General features: G+C 44.3%; 1 protein-coding gene across 1 annotated transcript in view; it reads right to left on the bottom strand.

Moving 5' to 3' along the window:
* Positions 1 to 20,431: 20,431 nt before the first annotated feature.
* Positions 20,432 to 25,781, bottom strand: part of Dcdc2 (doublecortin domain containing 2) — a 164,549-nt gene continuing 159,199 nt past the window's right edge. Inside the window, exon 10 of the mRNA XM_008847100.3 lies at positions 20,432 to 21,504. Within this exon, the coding sequence (XP_008845322.1) occupies positions 21,400 to 21,504 (105 nt within the window). The 3' untranslated portion in view covers positions 20,432 to 21,399. The remainder of the gene's footprint in view (positions 21,505 to 25,781) is intronic.

Below are 25,781 nucleotides of genomic sequence, written 5' to 3'. Positions count from 1 at the left end.
AGGAAGTATTTGCTATATGTGAGGTAATGCGAGCTTATTTTAAATTCAAACACATTTTTGTAGAATTTCTGACATAAAAGATAAAAGGACGAAGAAGCATCCAGAAAGAGTAACAGGCAAGCTGTAGAGTGGCCAAAATCAAACTGGGGGAAAGTGCATTTCATGCAACAGATAGAAGGTAGCTTTGAATCAGAGAAAATATACGAATTGTTACCAAGAATAAAAGAAAATCAACCAGAACTGCAGGAAGAAAATTTTAAAATAAACAGCACCAGGAAATCATGGCTCAAGTTGTAAGCATGATTGGGGAACAAAGGGAGAAATTAATAGAATTAAGAGAAAAGCCCCTGGAAACTGACTTTCCCACTGAGCACAGTCTCGTAGAGCAGGAGCTGAGACACTGAATGTACAGAGGTAAAATCCCCAAGCTCTGCAGACATGAATGGTTCAGAGTCAAAGCACACATTGTGTCTGCTTGCTTTCAACTCTCAGAACCAGACAGAGATCACAGACACGTCTGCATTCCAATTATGAAATGGACTGAGTATGTGATCAATCTGCTGAAACAAAAATAAAGACAGAGCAACCTCAATATGGAAACGGAAGGAAAAGACGAGGAGAGAACGTTGCGGACCCGAATACCCTCATCTAATTTAACGGAGAGTCAACAGTAACTGTTTCACGGGGCTAAGAGATGCCCAGCAGTTAAGAGCAAGGGCTGCTTTTGCAGAGGACCCAAATTTGGTTCCCAGCATCCACATCAGGCTGCTCATAATGTCCTATAACTCTAGATCCTGAGGTATTCCAATGTCTCTGGCCTCCAAGAGCACTGCATTTGTGCACATACTCTCACACAGGCACACACAGATACATAATTAAAATAAAATCTTTGAAATTTTTTTATAGCTACCTTAGTTACTTGGGCTGCAAGAACCAACTACCATAAACTAGGCAGCTTGTAAATATGAGAAATCAATTCTTCACAAGCCTGGAAACTGAAAGCCCAGCATCACCTTCAGTGTCTGCTGAAGATTCACTGCCTGGTTCATAGGCAGTATCTTCAGCTGGGCCTTCACACAGGTGAAGAGAAGAACTTGCACTCTGGCCTCTTCGGGCCCTGAGAAATGCACGCACCCCATTCCTGAGGCTCTGTTCTCATGGTCTGTCTCACTGCTGCCCCAAAGCCCCACAGTGAGGACAGGTTTCAACATACTAATTTTGTTTAAGTCGTAAGCATTCAGTCTGTAGTAATGACTGTCTAAAAATTCATAGAAAGAAATAATGGCTTATGTTTATAAGGTGGTGGCACACGCCTGTAGTCCCAGCACTTGGGAGGCAAAGGCAGGTGGACCTCTGTGAGTTCAAGGCCAGCCTGGTCTACACAGTGAGTTGAGAAGGAATGAAAAGATGCTGGGCAATCCATCAGGCCCTCACCTTTCAGTATCTCAATCAATGAATCTTGGAAGAGTCATCTTAGGAAGTAGAGTCATGGACGGCAGCTGGTAGTGGTGGCAGAGGCTGGCTTGGTGCAGCCAAGGAGGCAAATCAGGACTGGCAAACACAGAGCCCTGGTGACAGCCATGCTCCCATGGGCCTTAGCTGGACTTCAAGATGATCTCAGGTGTGCTTGATGCTACAAAAAGCAAGAGCCACACATTAGGGGATGTTCCTCAAGGTCTGGGAAGGCCTCAGAGAATGTTAAAATACGGTGGGTTAACTCCCAGTGATCCTGACTTACAAAAAATTTGCTGTGAGATCTTGTTTTGTTTTTTTGTTTATGGAGAAGTTGGGAATGGGGGGTAGAGTGGAAAGAAAGAGACAAAAGCAGCCCACTGTGCAAACCCAGCACCCAGAGAGGGCACTGAAGGGACAGTAAGAAGTCCCCATAGCCATCCACAGCCTGGGAGCACCACACAGAATGCCAGGGACTCAGGGCTGCAGCCCACAAGGAGGCATGTTCCTGGTATTGGAGTGCCAACAGCACCCCCTAGAGCTGAGCACCAAGTCCAGGAGGAGCATGAGAAGGACCGAGGTCAGGTTTTCTATACACTGCCAAGGCTGGGCTAGAATGGAAGAGGGAGTGGAAGGACAGAGGACAGCAGTCACAGAGAGCCGGAAGTGAGTGTGGGTCACAGAGGGCAGTTGGTGTACCCCAATCCCTGAGCTATGAGGTCTTGGTCTCCACGTCCCTCACGAAGTCCCACCTTCAGAGTCCAGAGACCTTGCAGCCCTGGTGGCTCTACTCTCCGAGAAACAGAAGCTGTCAGCGGGAAACACTGGGCTTTCTTCCAAACGTGACCTCTACCGAGGGCCACTCCTCTATCTTTCCCTTTGGCCAATTTTCTGTCTTTAGGAAAGAAAAGGTGAGGCGGGGCCTATAATCTTGGTGTTTCGTAGACTGTCGCTTAAAGAGTATGACAAGATGAGATGGATCACAGATAAGGATGATGCAGAGAAAATAATCAAAATAGCCAAGACTTGTGAACAGCTTTCTCTTTGCCAAATGGTGTGACAAGAATCATTATGCATTTCTGCACTTAGTGTCATTTCTCCTTGGATACGGGACATGTCTTCAATCCCAGTACTTGAGAGACCACAGCAGTAGGATAGTGAGTTAGTTCAAGGCTTTACAGAAAGACTCCGTCTCAAAAAAAAGAAAAGAAACTCCAAGAATGACTGTTGCTTCCTCTCTTTTATAATTTTCCCAAATAACCTGCCCAAGTCAGGTAGTCAGAAAGTGATCTAACTAGGGTGTATATCCAAGTAGCCTGACTCAAAGATTCCCCTCCCAGAACAAATTCCACCAGAGAGAATGGGGCAGAGCTGTGTCTGATATGTGTTTAGAATTTCCAAGATTAAACACTTGCTCTGCCACAGGACTCTGCATGTTTACAAAGTGCAAGAAAGAAGTCTAAGGAGCTGGAGGTGTAGCTCAGTGGTAGAATGCTTGACCAGCAAGCAGAAGGCCCCAGGTTCAATCTTCAATATCACAAAAACTGCTTTGAATGTGCACGTGTTACCACCACATGAGCACGGTCTAAATCATCACAGGTAATAAAAGACTCCACTGGGCTTAAGAGCTGGGCTAATTTGCACTGGGCTTACATGCAAGATTGAGCCAGACTTCTGATTTTCCAGAAATTTATAAGGATGAATCCAATAGTGGAATCATGGGCTTCTTATAGAAGGGTACAGTGTCCTATACATACCTGTTTTCTCCCAAACACCTAAGTGCCTAATTCACAGTGGAGAATCAGTAAATAGTTGTTCAAATGAAGTCTTTGAGTTAAAAAAAGAAAAAACTGCAATGGTTGTTTTAACCAGCCAGACCTCCAGATGAGGATGGAAAGAACCCTGTTTCTCACACAGCCTCTGAAGGCCTTGCATACTTCAAGCTATGCTTAGAGGCAATTTCTAAAATTCCTGGCAAGTGTTAGTGGCTTGTAGCCCATGGGAGACTCACACACACTGACACGAAGCAAGCAGAGCTCAATGTCTAGCCAAGGGTCGCAGGAGAGCCCCGACATCAGGAACCACGCATCCAAATCCTGATTCCATCACTTTGAAAACTGGCTGTCACAACGCTGTGCCTCGGTTTCCTCTTCTACACAGAATGACACATGTCTGGGGTTGTTGCTGAGGGGCCAATAAACAGCACACCAGAAGCATTTGCGGTGAGGAGACAGATAAATGCCGTTTGCTATGAGCTGGGGTGAGGCCCACTTAAAATGCACCTGTTTACAGCTCCACTGGAGGCAGAAGGCTCCCATTTCCCTGAGCACACATCTGTTTTCACCCCCAGCCACCACTGCTGTTGAAAGCTGGAGTGATTCGGAGCCTGCCAGACAGAGCACTGGCCTTTTCAACATCAAGTTTAATTAAGGCTGGCTAGCAGTTAAAGTGTGATGTTTCGTGTCATTCCATGTAATTCGCTGAGAAAGATTTATTAACTCATTAAAATGTCTTGTTAGTTATTCTGAGCTACTCAGAATGACTGTGACCTGCAGCCAGCTACTTAATCCCAGAAAAGACCTGAAACAGAATCCGACTTTATTGACTTCCCCAACTGCAGTTGGTATGGCCAGACTGTTGGTGCATCCACAAGTGACCCACTTGCCTCTGGACCCATGCAAAAGGTGGTCAGCGTGCCATGGGGAGGCCACATCAGGCTCACACCACACCCTGCTTCCTAATGGAGCAAGTGGAGTTGACCAAAGGAGCAGAGCAACCAGGTTCCAAGGAATTAAGTCTCTGACGTGCAGTGCAGCCTGGCCTTACTTCGTGCCCACAGCGCCAGAGTCCATGGGCCTGACACTCAGGCTCATCACTTTCGACTTGGCCTGCTATATTGTTCCCATTTCTAAAATACAACCTCGCCTGCTTCGTCCTAACCCTTTATTCAAAATATGAGGTGTAATCTCCTTTAAGGGGGCCCCTGATTATGAAAGACAGCTTGCAAAATGTGCTCTACCCTAGTGCACAATAGCAAACATGCTGTGTGTGTGTGTGTGTGTGTGTGTGTGTGTGTGCCATAGTGTATATGAAGGTTAGAGGACAACTTTCTGGAGTCAGTTCTCTCCTTCCACCATGTGAGTTATGGGGACTGAACTGAGGCTGTAGAACTTGGCAGCACCTTTACCTGCTCAGCCAGCTCACCAACCCCTGTCTGTACTTTTTCCCCACCTTCCAGTGTTTTCTGGTCAGACCAGAAGTTGTGGTTCTTAGTGGCTAATCAGAGGAACTGAGAAGAGGTAACTCTTTGATTTCACTAGTTGTGGGACTTGAAGCAAATTATTTACTCCATGTCTCACACATCTTGAATAAAACAGACGTGAATGTATTGACGGTGTTTTCCTCATAGTGTTCTTGTGAGAATTTTAAAAGAAAAAAAATCATGTAAGGGTCTTAAAAGAATGTCTATCAGGAAGCTAAGGAATCATAGCACTGCCTTCTGTGTTCCTGCAGCCGTCTGTCATCCATGGAGCTAACTGTCACCATCAATGTTGACACTGCTGTTGTTACAAGTTCCTGAGAGCAGGGACCCATTGCTCACTCACTGTCAAAGATTGACACTCAAAGCTCCTTTTATGATGGCTAGTGAAAACATGACAAATTAAGATCTAAGCTTTTTAAATTGTGTGTGTGTGTGTGTGTGTGTGCGCGCGCATGTGTGTGGACACACCCATAGAGACACACCCATAGAATTGGTGCTGGCATTACGGGTAGTTGTGGGCTGTCTGGTGTGAGTGCTGAGAAATGAACCCTGGTACTCTGCAAGGGCAGCAAACACTCTGAACCACCAAGCCACCTGTCCAGCCCCAGATCTAGGTTTTTAATACGTTAAAGTAGGCAAAAGTGATTTCCCCTAGCAACTAAATTCCTGAACACATTTCCACATCATCTCAAGCTTCCTGCTAATTATGACAATTTCCTGCTTTCCCATACTGAACAGTAGAAATAAGCTTCAGGAAGATGGTCCCCAGCCAAAGGCAAGGAAGCAATTTCCGCAGCAAGTAACCCAACACTGTGCCTCGGAAATCTCTGGGAAGTGGATTTAATGAGCCAGGGGAGTTGAAATAGTCGCAGTGGATTTTAAAGTTGACTTTTAGAAAGGAAGACAGCAGGCATGAATCATGATCTCAGCTTTCCTTTGTAATTGGAGAATGCCTGTCAGAAATGCAAAGGGCATGGCCCAGGATCCTCAGGAGGCTCTGGAGGAAGGACTGGGGTGTGGAGCCCACTGGCAGCTGGAGACTCAGGTGTTCTACAAGGCTGAGAACTCAGTAACCAGTTCTTGATAGCAAAGATGATCACTAACATGTTGCCCAAACAGGTTTCTGGTCTCCCATAGCAGTCACAGGAAGTCTGACCCCTGGACCACTTTAGAGATGACTGACTACATTTACATAGTCGGAACTTGCATCACCTGTGGCGGTTCCACATGGGTGACACTGCTTGTGATAACAATGAAGGCTCCTTGGAGGTAGCCACGCAGATAATAAACAGCCTCCCACCAAGTTTCACATGTAAACAGTCTGTGTTCAGTGTTGTGAGGTCAACCAAAGCTGATGCCAAGAGGATTCCCTAGCACGTGATGGACGTGGCTTATCCCACTGTGAAAAACTGCCTTCATCAGATTGGCCCATGGGTATGTCTTGATTGCTAATAAATGTGGGAGGGTCCAGCACACTGTGAGGGGTACCATCCCTAGGCAGCTGAGCCTGGATTATGTAAGAAAGGCAACTGAACATGCCAAGAGGAAGCCAGTCAGGAAACAGCATCCCCCCAAGGCTTCTGCTTCAGTTCCGTCTGAGTTCTCACCCCGAATTCCCTCAGTGGTGTACTGTGACCTAGAAGTTTAAACCAAATAAACCTTTTCCTCCCCAAGCTGCTTTTGACCAGTGTTTTTATCACAGCAACAGAAAACCAAACTAGAACAACTGTCAACACTATTTCCCCTACGTTCCTACAGGACACACCCAAAATTAGTCAGCAGCTGTAGTGATAGAGAAAAACTACGTGTCCAAGGTGGGGTAGACAGAGCCAGACTAAAGATAGAGATCTGGGGAGTCTTAGTTTTTAACCAATGATGGGAAATCATCAAGAAAGAACGCAGGAGTAGAGGATGCAGCTCAGGGGCAGAGTGCTGCCTGGCAGAGAGAGGGCCTCGTTCAGCATGGCACACAACAAAAAGAACAAGTTCTTGGATAGCAGAGAAGGAAAAAACAAATTAAAACCAGGAAGTTTGTCAGGAATCTCAAAATTCAAAGACGCCAGAATCCACGGAGGAAGGCTGGGCTGTCAGGCCTACTGGGGTCTGGCACTTACGTTCCCTTCACAGCATGGAAACCAGCATCCGCCCTTGCCTTTTCTCACCGAAGGAGTCACAGAGCCCCGTAAACTCTGTCTAACGCGCCACACGCGGGTCTCGAACTGACAGTGCTGAGTTCCGAGCTGGAGACGTGTTAAAAGCTGTCACGGACTACGGCGCACAGGCCGAGACCCAGAAAGCCTTCGTGGAGGTTGCAGGACCGCCTCGGGAGAAAAGCCAGTTGCAACGTGGAAGGCTGGGAAACGCCAGTTTAGACTGGCTGGAACCAACTGAAAGCGCCAGTACAGGTGCAGAGGCGACCCCCCCCCCCCCCCGGGGGTCCCAGGGCAGCCGGGACTCAAACGTCCCCGCCTCTGGGACACACATAAGACACGAACCGCACAGACTGCGCCTGAAGCGGGTCAGGCTGCTACGACAGAGCATGCGCAGAAGCCTCGCGAGAACCCGCGAGAACCCAGCCAGGTCTGCAAAGGCCCTAGACTACGGTGGCCGGTCAGCTGCTGCGCCTCCCGGCCCCAGGCTTCCTTCCGCCCAAGCGAATCTTCTAGAAAACCGGCTCTGCTCAATCCCTTGAGAGAACGTGAAGCCCCTCGGAGGGGCCCTGGAATCCCCGTTTAGGCCACTCAGAGCCCCTGACAACGTGAATGGTGAGTTCTGGCCGCAGCTATTTCCACCCCAGTGAAGGTAACGCGAAGGTGAGTTCACCTTAGAAACGTGCGCAGGTAGCGTGTTACCGCCTGGTCAGCGCGATGCTCACCTTGAAGCCTACACTCGCCTAGGAGACCCCCTCCGGCCATCACCTGGCCTGCGTGTGAGGGGTTTTCTTATGGCGGACAGAAAACCACCCCAAGTGGTGGCCCCTTCCTTCGGGGGCCAAGAGAAAGGGGCGGTTTGCCTGCTCATCCTGCTGGCAAAATCCTCCGGGGTTTGTTGTTGCCACCCCTGCTAGGGTATGAGAATCAAGAATAATTCTCACAGATACCAAAAAGGTTATACCAAAAGTTTATTCAGGGATTTAAAGTAAAAACAACCAAATGGCGGCTGGCACAGACCACATGAGCCAGAGATGGAGTCTGGCCCAGAACAATAGCAGGCCCCTCCGTGCCAAGCATCTTTTAGAATTATTGGATGTCTCCATACCCTGAGTACTGGGGAAGTCTTGATTGGTAGGGGTTGTCTTCAGGGCATTGGAATGTGCTGACTGATATCTTTTAGAGCCAGAAGTTTTTGTTCATACCTTATAAGGCTTTTACAGGTCCAGGGCTTGCTTAATTTAAAGCTTGGGGGGCGGGTAGCAACTGGGAAAATTGACAATATGCTTGAGTTTGTTAGGCTTGTCTGAAGAAGCTAGCCAAAATGGAGTCAGAACATTCTGGCTCTTCAGTCCCCATCCTGAGACCAGAAGGAGCTGCTTCATTCTTCCTCTGTGAACTGAAGACCAGTGGCTCTCTAGGAGCCCTGTGGGCCTTTGGTGGCAGATCCATTCTGTGGAGGACCCAGTCTTGCAGACCCAGCAGTGACTGGGTTTCCATCCTCGCACCCAGATGTATGCTGTAACCGATCTAAACCAGCCCCTTTTAAATACTTCAGTCTATCACTTCTGCTAGGGACCCTGGTGGACACAAGAAAGGACAAAAATCATAAGGATAGAGGATGCCTCCCAATGGACAAAAGAAATTTAAAAGAAGCAAACTGTACTTCTGGAAATTAAAAAAAAAAATGTAGTCTTTACATTTAAAAAACAAACTAAAAAAAAGTAGCAAATTAGATACAGCTAAAGAAAGACTTAGGGAACTGAGGGAAAATTTGAAGTAATCACTTACCAAACTAAGATCAACATAAAAAGATAAATCAAGATGGCAAAGGAATTGAATTCAAATATGCATTCAGGAAGAATTAAAGAGAGGAAAACGTAGAACTGGAGATGAGGTAACATTTAAAACAACACAATTTTTCTAAGATTTATGAACCTTTTCCAGAATTAGGAGGGGAAAAGTTATGAAAAATAGACCAAAATAAAATGGCATCTTGAAGTCAAATATATGCAAATTGAATAAATTCCTTTATAAAGATGCATGGACTGTATTTTAAAAATTCAGTTATATGTCATTTTCCAGAAATATTCTAATTGCACAAAAAAATCTAAAAAATTTCAACACTAACCAGACAGAAAATAAATCTGTCACAGAAAGCGATAACCAAAATAAACACAGAGCCCTTTAGCAAGGCGCGAATACAAACATCCAACTCAGAAATGCAAACTGATTCTGATTTTGCCCCTAAGGAATATTGAAAGAGCCCACAGGCCAGATCAGTAATCTCACACAATAACAAGAGGCTTGCTAATTTTTTAATAATATTCTATTATCTTTATCTTATGTGCATGAGTGTTTTGTCTGCATATATGTGTGTGCATGTATGCATGCAGGACCTGTGAAGGCCCAAAGGGGGCATTGGATTGTGAGCTGCCCAATGGGACACTGGGAACCGAACTTGGGTCCTCTGCAAGAGCAGCAACTGCGCTTAACTGCTGAGCCATCTCTCCAGCCTTTTGCTAATCTTTTCTAATTAAGCTACATCTGACACATGCTTTTGAAATTTTATTTTTATTTTTTTATGTGTATGAGTGTATTGCCTACATGTAGGTAGGTGCACCCGTGTCGTGCAATGCCCTCAGAGGTCAGAAGAAGAACTGGAGTTACAGATGGTTGTTAGCTGCCATGTGGGTGTTGTGACTCAAACCCCAGTCATCTGCAAGAGAGTCAGTGCCCTAACCACTGAGCTATCTCTCCAGCCCCCTGACACAATCTTTTGTAATTGAGTCTGTTAGTTAAATAGCTGATAATATATTACTGTAAGAACAAGAGTCCAGTTTGCTGAGATGTGATGAGGACCCCACTTCCGTATCCTTGTGAGGACACACTTCTCTCTGCCATCTCCTCACTGTGATCTGTTCTCAGCCTAGGAGGGAGTGTTTCTTGGACTTCGACTTGGCATTTCCTCCCAGTAGCTCTTACTCTGCTGTGCACAGGGATTAAGCAAGAGTTCTGTCAACTGCTATTACAGGCATTGTCTTAGTTTGTTTCTCCATTGCTGTGACAAAGCACTCTGACCAATACCAACTTGGGGAGGAAAGGGTTTATTTGTCTTACATCTCCCAGGTCGCACGCAGTTCATCAGGGAGCCCAAGGTAGGAACTCAGGGCAGGAACCTGGAGGCAGGAGCTGGAGCACAGGCCATGGAGGAACGCTGCTTACTAGCTTGCTCTCCTGGCCCCTGCTCAGCCTGCTTTCTTATGCAACACAGGCCCACCTGCCCAGGGGTGGCACCACCCACAGTGGGCTGGGCCCTCCCACATCACTCATCAAGAAGATGCCCCTCAGACGTGGCCACAGGCCAGTCCAATAGAGGCAATTCCCCAATTGAGGCTCCCTCAACCCAGGTGTGTCAAGTTGACACTAAAGCATCCAGCACAGGCATCACTGTGATTTTGAGAGGGAGGAGATGACTACTTGGTGCATCTGCCAGTGCAGTGTCCTGGTCGTGTGGCCCCTCAGCCAGAACTCCATCTGTCATGGCTGCTCCAGTAGAAGAGACCAGGGGACACGACACGCTCGGTCATCCAAACGTGTCAGCGTGGAAATTCCCAACAGTGTTCCGAAAGCACGTGTGTAACCCTTTCATCGGTCCTCCAACGTACGCAAGCACAGATTCCTCTGGGGAAAACTAGGGGCTGAGCCAAGCTAGGCAGGGTGTTTCAGGGCAGGGGCTGAGCCATGCTAGGCACAGCGTTTCAGGGCCTTTTCCATGGAGACTCACTGAGCCTTTTCATTTGAGGGAACTAAAAATATCTCGGGCTGAAAATCAGGCAAAATATTTTGACTGCCAGGTCTCATGGCAGAGGCCGGTAATCCAAGCTACTTGGAAGGCAGGAGGGGGGAAAGTTCAATGTCTGGCTACAAAGTGAGTTCAAGGATAGCCTGAGCAACTCAGAGAGACTGCTTCAAAATACAAGGTCAGAAGGGAGCTAGGTGCATAATTCAGCAGTAGAGCACTCACCGAGCATGCATGATGCCCTGCATCCAAGCCCTGCAATCCCAATAGAGAAGTGAAAAGAGATTTTGACTGCTAATCAGGACTGTTTCCATTGGCTTTTTATTCAACCTTCTTTACTCCATCAAAATATACTAACTGATGCTTTTGACAGCTTCTGCTCTTTCTTGGCATCACAAGTACCATGTTCTAAGTCAAATGAGATGGATCAGCAGGTAAAAAGCACAAGCTATACAAGCCTAATGACCTGAATTTGAACTCTAGAACCCACGGAAAGGTGGAAGGAGAGAGCCGACTCCTGAAAGTTGTCTCTGACCAATTCTCTCTCTCTCTCTCTCTCTCTCTCTCTCTCGCTCTCGCTCTCGCTCTCGCTCTCGCTCTTGCTCTCGCTCTCAATAAAATTTTTAATGCTGTGTTCTGTTAACCCCATGAGCCAGGACTCACTGGAACCACCATAATAATTACTCTCACTTTGCTTCTGATGGTCTGCGGTGCAACGCTATTCTGGGATCCTGTTGTTCTGTCGCTGCTCCAGATCCCGGTTCTCCAACAGCATCTACTTTGCCTCCGGCCTACAGACACAGCCAGCCTTTCTGTGTAACCTTGCCTCCCAAGCTCATCACCTTGATAAACAGCCTGTCTTCTAAGCCCTCTGAACACCCTCCTGTTTAATTCCGGAGACTCATTCCAGCATGCTGGTATTGATGTGCATCTGGTCCCTTCCTCCATAGCCTACCATGCCAATGTGGCATAACTACTTCATTTGATTGGTACCGATACTGGTGGAGAGCAGGGTTCCATGGGTATCTCCACAAAGGCTGTCATTCCTGGAACAAGGAACTGGACAGGAACCCCTGGATGGCAGTGGAAGAGATTATTAAGAATGAAGAGCTTTCTGGAGAGGAAGCTGGCTAAAGGAGGAGAAACATTCTGCAGGTCAAACAGCCAAAATGCCCAAAGGATGAGGATCTTGTGTCTTGGAGCTCAGGCTTTGGAGCTCATGTACAATGTGGGCTTTCTTCCACATTCTGTTACGTGAATTCTACATACAGCTTCGTGTCTCATTGTCATCTTAAGTTTCCACCCAGAGGTGTTCTGTTTAGTATTGCAGTGAGCCCTAGGTCCCCTTCAAATGCCAGAGCATCTCTGTACCCAGGCCAGTAGCTAGATTTGGTGGCTCTAGTTGACCTTGGAGGCATGTTCTAGGCTTCCTCTTTGCCAACTGGTTTTGAGCATATGCCAATTTTGCTGTCCTTGGGCAAGGTCTTCCAAAACTCACTCCCTACCCCACCCTAGCCTCCCACCTCAGTGCCAGTGCTGTACGTAGTCTGCCAAGAGCCAGCTGCATGTGTGAACTACCTCCCAGACCTTTACCGGAGTTATATCCTCAGAACATGCTTCCAAGTTGGCAAACCCTCCTTATACAACAGAGCATGTTTCCCTTCGAGCTGACACAGTCACCTGCGGCTTGCCAGGGGTAACGTCCTGTAAGAGATGGACTTTGGAGGCCTTTACATTAACTTCAAGCAAGGGGGGGAGAGAAGCTTGTCTTCCAACAAGGGAGAGTAGGTCATTTCTGCAGATCCAAAGGCTTAGGGGGAACAGGAGGGTGTTAGAACCTGCCCAGTGCCTCCACACAGGCATTCTGTACTGAAGGCTCCAGGCTTCCTCATTAAGAACCTGGCATTGTCACAGGGACTTGCCTAGGCTGAGAACACAGCCTCTCCTAGGGCCTGACTTTGGTCACCCTGTCAGTCAGTGCTGCTGGTGAAGCCCTCTGAATTTCACACTTACCACAGTCATTGTCCCAAACGAAACATAGCTTCACTGGGACCCACAGCAGCTCTGGAGCAGAAATAGCACTGGAGTTCCACCTAATGCAAGCAGCTGAGGGCTCTGTTTCCTGGGTTAGTCAGCCGTTGGCTACAAGCCAATAATGCAGGACTGGCCCCTCCTGGTCACGATGGCATCTCTCTGACTGTGGGGTTTGGTGGGGGGCGGTCTGAATACTCAGTGCTCACAGCGGTTGGAGGATGAGTGTACCAGTCAAACAAAATGGGACATGGGAGGGGCAAGCATCCCTAGACCCACCCACCAGCCCATGAATCAATGAAGAAACAGAAAAATCACCAAAATTATTTACAGTTAAACGGCAGTCACAAATATTTTGTGTCAAAACTTGTTGTTAGAGCTGGTGTGAAATAGTCTGGTACATTTACAGCCTCAGAAGCATATGTTCGAAATGAAAGCCAAAATGCAATTAGCAAGGCACTAGGCTGAAGGAGGTTCCAGAAAACACGGAGAAGTGGAAGTGTTAGCAATGAGGACAGAGACAGCTAAACGGAAAAGGCAGCGATACCAAAGATCGAGACAGTGTTGCTTAAAAATAAGAGGACTGGGGCTGAAGAGACAGCTCAGGGGCTAAGAACACTGGTGGTTCTTGCAGAAGACCCGGTGCGAATTCCAGCACCCACATGGCAGCTAACAACTGTCCTTAACTCCAGTTCCAGGGGATCCGACAGCCTCTTCTGTCCTCCGCAGGCATTGCACTTACACATGCTGGCAATACACACATACACATAAAATAAAAATAATTTTAAAAAATTACAGGGCTAAGATGGCTCCATTAGTGCAGTATTTGCCCAATGTGCATGAAGCCCTGAGTTCTAGCCCCAACACCACATAAAGTGAACATGCTAGTGCATGCCTCCAATTCCTTGAGTGGCAACAGACACCATTACCCAGGACGGGCACCTTGGGAGAAGTGTGTCATCCAGGGAACAGAAATTCGACTTTGAGGAGCTGAGGTAGGTATCTAACCACAAGTTATACACATAGATCTGGAGTTACTAAGGATGAACCTGGCCTGGAGGTGCCAGCTTGGAAGTCACAGCACATAGGTGGTTGTTAAGCTTATGAAGGAGGTCGCTCAGGGAGGCTTCGAGGATCCAGAGGACAAGATGTCTATAAATTAACAGAGAATCAGGACAATCCTAACAGTTACCTGTAACCAAAAGGAGAGGTGATGGAGCTGTGAAATGGCTCAGCTGGTAAGGATGCCTGTTGCCAAGCCCTGCTACCAACTGATTCCCAGGATCCATATGATGGAAGGAGGAACCAACTCCTGCACATGGTCCTCTGAGGCCCACATGCACACTGTTCCACACACATGCCAATGCACATGTGCACTCCCCCCCACACACAATAAATAAAAAATAAATGTAAAAAAGTAAAGAGGAACAACAAGTCTTTGCCAAGTGTGGTGGTTTATACCCATAGTCCCAGCATGTGGAAGGCTGAGGCAGGAGAATTGCTGTGAATTTGAAACCAGCCTGGGCTACATAGTGAGTTTGGGGCCAGCGTGGGCTACAGAGTGAAGTCCTGTCTCAAATACATAAAAATACCTTATAAAAAATAGGGGCTGTTCACTAAATGAAGTAAATTTTATATTATTAATGGCAACACTGTGCTTCGTATCCACCTTCAAATAGATAAATAAAAAATAGGGCCCAAAGATAACTGGGCAGTTATCTTCCCAAGGACGCAAATTCTGTCCCCAGAACATCAGGTGGCTCACAACCACTTTCAGCTCCGCTTCCAAGGGATCTGACACCCCTTTATGGCTATCCCAGGTACATACACACTTGGCATACACACCCAGACACATACACAAACACATAAATAAAAATTTTTAAATAAAGTATTTTTAAAAATAAGTGGAATTGTGACAAGCGACCAGTAAAAGCAGACGGAGCTGTGGCTTCTGGCTTTCAGCTCACTGGCTTTTGTTGTGTATGTCACTTGTTTTTACTAACAAACCAATGAATTTGTTAAGCCAAAGAGAAGTGTGGGGCATTCCCATATCATTTGTCTTTTAAGAGGAAGACTGAGTTTGACTGTGAGAGCGCTGGAGAGACTGTGTAACAATTCAGCAGACTCAAGTCCCATCACAGGAGGAAAAAAAATCCACTTAGCTGTGGGTGAGCTTTGTGTGTATTTTCATAAACAAGTATGCAATAACCAGCCCACACAGCAGAGCAATAGCCCAGCACCGTGTAGACATCAGTCAGGCTGTGCCAAGTTTCTGATGTCAATTAACCATGTCTGCCAAGGGCTCTCTGACTGGTGATTTAGACCCCCACTTCCTGCTGAGGTTTGCTGTTCAACAGAATGGCCAAGGTGAACTAATCATGTACAGGAGAGGCACTCAAACATAGGCTCTGTGGATGTGGCATCTAAATCACATAGATTGTGTGCTTAGCTGTCTTTGTTTCTTAAATGGAGGGAAAAACAAAACTATTTTAACCCATTAGAAAGAAGTAAATATCCCACAAACTGAATTTCAGCAAAACTTGTAAAATTGTGATTTATTTCTGGGGATGTCTGTATACAAAATATGTGCAGTGTCTACAATCCAGTCTCTGATTCCCAAAACACCATGATTTACTGTAAAACTTCTAAGCCTATGTGTCTCTAAAAACATTTCATAAAATAATGATTTTTTAAAATAGATTTGAATTTTTTCAGATAAACAGCATGCATATGAAATTGTAAAAAGCTTACATTATGGAGCTCATGTCCGTGGTACAAGCAGAAGACTCTTCTATGAGCTGAATTTCTACCTAAGTCAAAGTCTTTCTATTGTGCCGATGGAAAATGCTATGGGAAGGATTCACACATGAAATACCAGCAACACAATATCATAAAGGAATTACAAACCATCTAAATGCATGTTAATTACATAAAACACTGATCTAGTCACATGACAATAAATGAACATTTTAAAATATGTGCTAATACAGAAGTGTGAAGCCTACATGTTCATAGTTTGATCAAAGTGCAATCATTTTCCTTAAAGACATTCTAAATATAATAAATCCTGAGATTAAATGCTGAGTTTTTCATCCTACTGCATCAAGAATCACCCAGAATTATTCTGCATATTAAAGGTTTAAGACACAAGAAAAACAGCAGCAAAATGAACTTTCTGTGAATTTCTGAAGTTGACCACAGTCCCTTTTGTGACGGTAACTGAAGCAGTCAATTAAACTACGTATTTCATCTGGTAAAGCTACAGAGAATTCGCTGGTTCCCTTCCCAGGGAAAAGCTGACCAGGCACAGGCTCAAGCTGATGCAGCTCACCTAGCTGATCTTTAAGTGCTCTCTTTTTACCTAGACGTTAACTCTTTCCTAGTTTCCCATCTCCTGTGGAATGTTATGACTTCAAATACTGGGGTTTTTTTTCCCCTCCTCAGTATACAAGAACACTCATTCTTTCTCTGTCAATTTCATGTGGCAAAAATAAGGATTCCATGGGAGAAAAGCAAAAATCAAACCTATCTACATAGCAGGATATTCTCCAAAAGCAACAACCTTAGATTTATGAAAATCATATTCAATAACAAAGACCTGCATGTGGTTATTGCTTTAGAAAAACAGACTGACCTTAAAAAAAGGTTCCCTTTGAAGAGGACATTGTTATACTCATATTACCACATGTCCGCTCTAAACAACACTATAAACCCACTGACCAACAAGGCTTTTCACTTGTTTCAGGATATGGGAGTGTCTCTCTCTCTCTCTCTCTCTCTCTCCTCTCTCCTCTCTCCTCTCTCCTCTCTCCTCTCTCCTCTCTCCTCTCTCTCCCCCCATCTCAGAACTATTCCACTCCTCAAGTGTATGATACTTTAGGCTGCTGACACAAACTGTACTCTGTCATCACTTCAGGAAACAAAATACATATAATTTTTAATGTTATTTAAACAATTTTAAAATCGCTTCCTAGTTTTTCTGGAGACAAGATCTTCTACAGCTCAGGCTGACCTGGAACTCATGATGTATCTGGGAATAGCCTTGAACTTCTGATCTTGCCTTCACCTCCTGAGTGCTGGGATCACAGGCGTATGCCACACACCTAGTATAAAAAATGCTGGTATCTTTCTTATTTTGGGAAAAATAAGTCTCAGTGAGTCAATATTCAGAACACCGCCACATCATTCTGAACACCTTCTCCATGTCGTTAGCTGCTTTTCTGCACCGGAGTCTCACTTCATGGACAGAACTAACGAGCCTCCTATGTTTTAAAGTGTTTGAGTGTACCTGCAGTGTTTGCTACACATCTATACTACGCTATTTTGTTCACACTAGCAGCTGTTCAGATGTGATGCTTCCTACTTGGTGATTAATTTACCTTTTAGTTGCTTTTGCTACTTGTGGGGAAAAAAAAGACTAAAGATAGGAGATGTGTAGAAGTGGTGCTTCAGGAGAAATGTTTAAGGAGATAAGGGGCCTTCTTGTTTTTCTGCAGCCATAATTTTAGCTTTAGTTTGGGGTAGGTAGGTGGGTGGGCTGGTGGGGTGAGTAGCTAGGTTGACAGGCTGTTTGGCTGGTTGGTTGGTGGGTGGGTTGGCTGTGGGTTAGCTAACTGGTTGGCTGGTTGGTGGGTTGGTTTCCTGAGACAGGGTCTCATGTAGCAAGTCACTATGTAGCCAAGGATTAATTCTTGATTCTCCTGCCACCAGCCCTCAAGTTCTGGGATTACAGCCATGACCCACCATGCCCCACCTCAGTCACAATTTTAAACACACTGATCTTTTCTAAGTTAATGGATTTCAACCTCTGTGTCTAAGGCAGTTTGTCTAGGAAAAAAATCACACTTATTCATTTATTTATTTATTATTTATTTATTGAGGGGAGTACATGTATGTCACAGTACATATGTGGTGGTGTGAGAACAGCTTGAGGTAATCTGTGCTTGATTCTCAACATGTGGGTTCTGGGGATGAACCTGGGTCACTGGGCTGGGCGAGTAAAAAAAGCTTTGAGAGTGCTGGGTTCTGAGCTACACCCTCAGACAGACAGTACAATTCCATGTAGTGTCTCTTCACACCTGTGCCACAAAGATACCTGAGTCTGAGCCCCATGCATGAGACAGTGTGTCTTTATAAACCACAGAAAGAACAAGTACTTCAAGAATAAACAGGAGGGTGAGCTTGTCATGATCTTCCTGTGGGTCTGACATCCGGCTATTCAAAAACAAAATGCAAGAAAAACTTTCTATTTTTGAGACAGGGTCTCTCTGTAGCCCCAGCTGGCCTGGAACTTACTATGTAGACCAGGCTGGGCTTGAACTCACAGAGATCTGCCTGCCTCTGCCTCCCAAGTGCTGGGATTAAAGGCATTCAAGAAAAAGTCTTACTAACGCTCTCTTAAGAGAGTTAGTGATGATATGACCTTATTTTACAACAGGAAGCTGATGGGTACAGCAAAGGTGCTTGGTGACAAGCGACGCAAAACACCCTTCACCTGGAAATAAGCTTAAAACCTTGATTTGCTCTGCCAACCCTCAATGTTCCAATTTTGCCAACAAAGCCAGGTAGTCCGTGGTGTCTTTACAATGGAATGTGACTAAGGAATCAGTTGCAGAAAATTCAAACTAAGAAATTGCAATGAACTGACACCGCAAAGCATTATGCTGGACATTCCACGAAAGAGACAGGTCTCCCTGGTGCCTCCTCTCTCGAATGATACATACGGGATGGAGAGACGGCTCAATGGTTAAGAGCACTGGCTGCTCTTGCAGAAAACCTGGATTTGAATCCCAGCACCCACACAGTGACAAAGAATCGTCTGTAGCTCCAGTTCCAGGGGATGGGATGTCCCCTTCTGTCCTCCACGGCACTGCATGACACGGGTGCACTTACACACATGCAGGCATAACACTCATACACAGAAAAGAAAAAGAAAGTTTTAAAATAGTACAGGACCCTTAACCAAGACCTCACTAATCTGCTCCATTGGGGTCCCCAAATCTGTCAGTAAGTTTCACTTGTAAACCGAGCTACCACAGGCACCCCGGTTTCCACAGAGGAGACTGCCACTTTTGAGAGGTAAACTGATCTTCAACATTTGTTTGAGTTACCCTAGAATGATGTTTACAGTTTTAATTCCCTCTGAATGATTGCTTGTTTGGTTAGATGACATATGGAACTGATTTTTATCTATGCCATATGTCTGCAGCCTCATTTAACATGGCAAATTATTCATCCCCATGGTGGATCCTAGTTAGATCTTGTCAGCAGGTATTAAATATGCACACAAGAGATGACCTGCCTGTTTTAAAAAGTTTTGTGTGTTACTGTGCCCTATAACCTTTTTGAAGCATTCTTAAAATGTCAATGTTGTGCTTCATGAGGACAGCTGGGAAGAGGTTCCTCCAACCTCGGCTCCACAGTAAAACAAAGGCAGGACAGAGAGCAGTCTCATTACAGACAGACAGACGGCTCTTCCTTGATGCCAAGAGGACCGCTCTGAGGTAGCAACCACTGCTTACATTCAGTCCCATTCTTTTATAAGATGTTTGCATCATTAACCCTAGATCCCACAAAGTGCTGGAATTTCACTTTGAAAGTCCCGACAATCTGTCTCCCTAACTGCGTGACGGCTGCTGCGTGTTACAGTGTCCTGTTTGGAAAAGCAGGCCTGGGTAAGAAAGCACAACCCAGACCTCTTCCTCCCGGCTCCCAGATTGCCAGGCCCTGGGTCCCAATCTCCTGCAAATACTGTGACTTATAATCTCTGCTCACACTTCCTATTTGTGGAAAAACTATGATAGACTTGAGGGAAAATACATGTATTTTCTATATTACTTCAGTATATATAACAGGCACCTGTTTTGATTCAACTTGGTTGGTTATGAAATCTCAGGGGAAATCATTTTTTAAGCTTACAAGTAGTAACAAATCTTAGAAGGCACTAAAATTTAGAATTTTCCAGTTTAAAGCTTCTATATAATTAAAAATACATTCTTTAAAATGAGAAATATAATTATTTTTATATTTAAGGAAGAGAGGCACCATCTCTACTAATGATCATCAAGCTAACATGACCTGTCCTTGTCTACACCCCACAAGGTGCAATTTAAACAGTCTATAGACTGTAATCGGGAGCTACGGAAATTTTACAAAGATTTTTCACCAGTTTTTACCAGATGGACTCTAAATTTATAGGAAGGAATCTGCTTAAGATGCTAAACATAACTGGCTAGGAGATTAGATGACAGACAGCTAGGCAAACTGATTGATAAATATGATTGATAGATAATAGACTGATAGATTAATCATTAATTAATGATTAATGAGTTGATAGTGATAGATAAAGATGATAGACAAATTGATAGATGATTTATTGATTGATAGGTGATAGATATATTGATAGATGATAGACAAATTGATAGGTATATGATTGATAAATAGGTTGATGGATGATTGATTGGTGATATATTTATAGACAGATAACTGATAATCTGATAAGAGATGATAAATAAATTGATAGATATATAACTGATATATGATAGATTGATAGATTATTGATTGATTGATAGGTGATAGATATATTTATAGACAGATGATAAATTGATAGATATGATTGATAGATAATAGACTGATAGATTATTGATTGATTAGTAATAGATATATTTATAGACAGATGATAGATGATTGATAGAGGTACATAGATGATTAATTAACTGATTGATTGATTGATTGATTGATAGATAGATGATAGATAGATGGATGATAGAGATATCTATGATATCCCTATATTCCTAGCGCCCATGGCATCCCCGATAGAAATAACTCTGGAAACTGGGCCGCCCTAAACTCTTCTCAAAGTCTGTTCTTCTTCCTGTTACACTTTCGTATTTTGTAAAAAATAAATTTTTTTAAATCATGAAAAGCACTCAATCTTAGCCAATATTGAGTTTTCCAATATAATAACACATGGGAGAGAATGGGACATTCCTGACGAAGATGGACTGGGCCACTGAAAATCCACAGGTTTTCCAGAGCTCACTCTCTGATTCCTGCCTGAATGTGTGCCATGATGAGGGCTACAAGCACTCCACTGAATGTGTTTACCTCAGATGCCCCGAGTGTTTCCTCCTACCAAAACAAGCACCTGGGGCTGTTTTTCCTGCACTTAAGGTGGATTTTTGTTAAAGAGGCAAAAGGAAAGGCCAACAGGCTCTGGGACCATTTTGATCTACTGCTGTTTCCAAATTATCTCTGAAACTAAATTGTAATTTGTTCAGTCAATGGTTTATTGCCTTTAAGATAACACGTGTTTTCCTATTACCAATGCTCTAAGAGCCCAAGATATCCTAGATAAATGCTTTAGAGCACACTGCTGTCTAATGACACCATTTCTAAGGCTATAGAGCAGGAGCATCCTATTTTTTCTCCTTTACAAACATGGGTAGCCAACTGCCTTCTATGGCAACTTCTCTGTCTCTCTGATTAAGTTCTTCTAAAGGAAAATTTTAAACATATGCCATAAAAATAAGTCATTCCTTTGTAGCTAAAAGTTACGTATTCTTCCAATCCACCTCTACTTTTAATATTCAACAGGTAGTATTCTACCATATTGCCCCGTTCTGCGTAATAGACTGTGCTTAGTATTCGAGTATTACAGCCCTTTGTTTTGTTACAACCCTTTTATTCTGTTTCAAAAGCGTCTATGCCACAGCAGAAGAGGCCTTGTTTTGTTCCTCCTCTTCATTTTCTTGAGGGCTGGTAATTGTCACTTCTGGCCTTGGTGGTCTTTGAGGGTCTAAATCAACCTGGAAAACAATCAGACCAAAACAAAAATATTTAGTTCATTGTTTTATGAAAATAATAAAATTTACAAATGAAATATTTACATGAAAATTTTCCATCTGACTGTATAAGCGTTCCACTACAAGTCACCCCCCAGGACCCCCTGTTCTAGCCCATAATTACCCCTGGGCTCTCCGTTCTCAGCCCTTTATTTGTATCAAAGCTATTTCCAGGATCATAATCCAATTAATCCAATATGTGCTTTAAAAGCACAGAATAAGGGACTGGAGGGATGGTTCAGCAGTAAAGACCATGTTCTGCTCCTGCCGAGAACCAGAGTTCAGTTCCCAACACCCATGTGGGGTTGGTTGGGGGGCTCGCAACTGCCTGTAACTCCAGCTTTGGGATATCTGAAGCCCCCTTCGGGCCTCCAAGGGCACTCCACTCACATGCATTAACCACACACACACGCACACACACACACACACACACACTTCTTTAAGATGAAAATAAAGCCCAGAATGAGCTGGGAATGGTGGTACTCATCTGTAATCCCAGAAATTTGGAGGTAGAGACAGAAGGATCAGGTGTTCAAGACCAGCCTCATCTACATCAAATTGTCTGAGGCCAGTTTGTCTCAAACACCCAACACAAACAAATGCGATAAAAGCACAGGTTGTGTTCATGCTGCGGGGTTTATTGTTAGCAAATTCCCTCTATTTTCCTTCAGGTTTTCTGTCCAGTGGTGGATTTATACTTTTCAGTAAGTATTTTCAGAGGTGAGGAAAAAAATGTACCTTAACTTCCCCTCCTGCCTTGTTAACCCACGTGTTTCCAGAGGCCCCTGGTTTTAGTTCCCTGCCAGAATTCAAAACCTCATGGTGAGGAGTGCACCAAGTGCCACTGTGTACCAGAGTCCAGTAGACAGGAGCAGGACCAAAAGTAACACGGACAGCTTTCCCCAGTACCAGCCCCATCCTGCCTTGTCCGTTTCTCATGCTGAGGGTTATGTTTTCTCATTTATGACTCATTTGCCCATCAGACTGAAGCAGAGGTGTGAGGTGAGAACTTCAGACTCCACTGCATGAAATCCCGGAGGCTCCACAGCCACACAAGAACCACCAGTCTAGGGGGCAAGAGCTCCAGACCCCCAAGCCCACAGCCATGATTTGTGCTCAAAACAAATAAGGAAAAACATATATATGTATGTGGACATATGTATTACATAAGTATGTGCATATACGCATGCATGTGTGTATATGAATGTATACAGATTTGTGTGTGAGCATGCATATATATATATGCATGTACATATTTAAGTATGTATATTTATGCATATATGTCTGTATATGTAAGCATGTGTCTATGTGTACATGTATGTGTATATGTGCATATATAATATGTACATGTGTAAGATTAGGTGTATATGTATATGCATGTATATATGTATGTGTGTGCATGTGCATATATGTGTATATTTATGAACATGTGCATGTATATATCTATTTTGTATATGTGTACATGTGCAAGTATATGTGTGTGCCTGTGTGTATGCACACATGTATATATGTGTATAACTGTATGTTTGTAATGACATATGTGAACATGTGTATGTGTGTACATGTGTAAGTATATGTGTCCATACACATGCATATATGTATTTTTGCATGAATATGTACATATATGTGCATTATATGCACATACATATAATATGCACATACATAAATATGTATCTATGTATTGTGTGTTTACATGCATGTATGTATTTGTATGCCTGTAGGTACCTGTGGTAAGTATATATCTGTATATTTATGTATGTAAGTTGGTGTATATATTGCTATGTGTCTATGCATGCATGTGTCTGCATGTGCATGTGTAGGCATATGTGTGTTTACATTGTATGTGTGTGCACATGTATTTGTGTGCACATGTGAGTGCATACATGTGGACATTATGTATGCATGCATGTACACGTGTATGTCTGTGTGTACGCTTTCATATGTATGTTCCCAGGTCTCTATCTTCTTCCACACTGTGACCTTGGGAAGAGTCTCCCAACAGGACCTTGATGCCGTGTAAATGCAGAACCCCATGTGTCTGCTGCTGTTGTGTATTTCCCTCTATTCCTTCTATTTTCGTTTGTCACTTTACACAAGGACTGTCACGTGTAACAAATGCTACATGGTAAAGTGAAGTGTTAGTCATTTTATGAGTCTTTTGTAGAAGTCATTTGTTAAGCTGTAATCTATCAGTCATGCAAGGTTAGATGTTCACACATTCATGTAAGCTTAGACAGTGCCCTTAAAGCACATCTGTACTCGCACATGAGGACAGCCAAAGGCAAATCTGATCGTCACTGCGGGGGCGGTGACTTGGGTAAGAATCTCCTGTAAGTGACTTCTCTGTCTGGGCATCTGATTGGTCCTTAAAGTCCCTAATGAGCTACTTTTCTGAGTATCTAAGCACTGGGCTCACCCCTATTACACACCACAGACACTCTTTCTTCAAGCCCTTGACAAATTACATAACCCTGACTAAACTTATGCCCAACTTTTACCAAAAACCTATTTTTCTACTTTATTTTTAAATGAGTTTATTTTTAATTGAAAAAAAAGTGTCTATATGTGTGGCCTACCATATGCTGGTCTGAAGTGTGTGCATTGTGGACTACTAACATGAGCAACTAAACATAGATTACCTCTGAGTCAGCTTTTCAGTGGGAACAGGAACCCTCTCTGGTCGTCAAGAACCACACAGGTTCTTGGGCTGTCAACCCTAGTCACTCTTCTGTACAATACGACTCTTGAACTTACTCCTCAGAATTGAATTTTCCTGTCCTTTGGCCACATCCCCTCCAATGCAGCCTCAGTGCCTGTTCCCCCATGTTCCGTCTGCTCTGTCAGCTTCACTTAAATTCACATGCCATGAGGTCGCATGGCATCTGTTCCCATCAGGTTTCCCCTCACATAATGTCCTCTGACCTTATCCATGTTGTTAAAATTACAGGCATACCTCCAAGAGCTGAGCTTATGGGCTATGGAAGGGCAGGAAGCCATCTCTTTCTGTGAAGTCTAACTAGGTCACACATTGAATCAGGCTATTCCAGTGGGAAAATGCATACCAGACTCTTCCCACGGAGCTCCATGTAGAATTATGTTCTGATTTCACCTTGTAGGCATTCATCAAAGGCCGCTGCAACAGAGCTTTGTGAAACCCAGGATCACTGCCACATGTATGGCCCCAAGGACTATGTGGAACTCCATGTGAGGAATGTGTCCCTCACAGAGTCACCCTGTGATAATCTCACCTTGAGTGAGGATGAAATGAGAGACAGGTTGAATCTTTTCATTTAGATGTTTAAAAAATGTTTTGGAGCAGCGTACAGTGGAATACAAATAACTTTTCACTGGCTGTTAAAACCTGGACCACTTTGGTACTGTGCTGCTGTTCAACGTCTCCCCCTTGTCTATTGCTACAGTGAAATAAACCATGCCTGATATGGAGGATGCTTGACTAATCTATTTAACATGGGCTACATAAAGTGGACACTAGTCCCTCTACAAAACAGAGGTCACTGGTAACAGCGAGATGTTCTTTAAACTAGGCCAAAGGCTTTCTGCTCTTGCTACAGTCTTCTCGCTCATTCTTCCCAGGTCTTAACTTATCTGTATTGTTGGTATTTCTTTCTTTTATTGAAGATGTTCTAAAGGGCTCTGAAAAGCCTTTGCACAATGAGGTAGAGAACAGGTGGATGGATGGATAGATGGATGGATGTGGGTGGATGATGAGGTGGGTGAATGGATGGGCACGTGACTGAATGGGTGGGTAAGTAGGTACATGAGTGGATTGATGGGTGTGGATGGATGGGTGGGTACATGAGTGGATTTGTGGGGAGCTGGGTAGGTGGGTGGATAGGTATGTGAGTTGATGGGTGGATGGGTGGGTGGGTGGACAAATGGGCATGTGATTGGGTGGGTAGGTGAATGAGTACATAAGTGGATTGGTAGGTGAATGGGTGGGTGGGTGGGTGGACAAATGGACATGTGATTGGGTGGGTAGGTGAATGAGTACATAGGTGGGTTGGTAGGTGAATGGGTGGGTGGGTGGATGATGGATACATGAGTAGGTGGGTGAGTAGGTGAGTGGTTAGATGGGTGGGTGGATAGATGACAGGTGAGCAGAGGGTATGTGGATGGGGATGGAGAACAGAATAGGCAGCAGAGACACACATGACAGTACTTGTTGACGGAAATCGGTTGAAACTGAATTAAATGGCAGTCTTTCTACCATGCAGGGTTTC

This window comes from Nannospalax galili, unplaced genomic scaffold (genome assembly GCF_000622305.1).
Source record: "Nannospalax galili isolate Female #2095 unplaced genomic scaffold, S.galili_v1.0 scaffold503, whole genome shotgun sequence".
Taxonomy (NCBI): Eukaryota; Metazoa; Chordata; class Mammalia; order Rodentia; family Spalacidae; genus Nannospalax; species Nannospalax galili.
The sequence above is the reverse complement of the archived record's forward strand: the minus strand, read 5'-3'. Positions and strand labels throughout refer to the sequence as shown.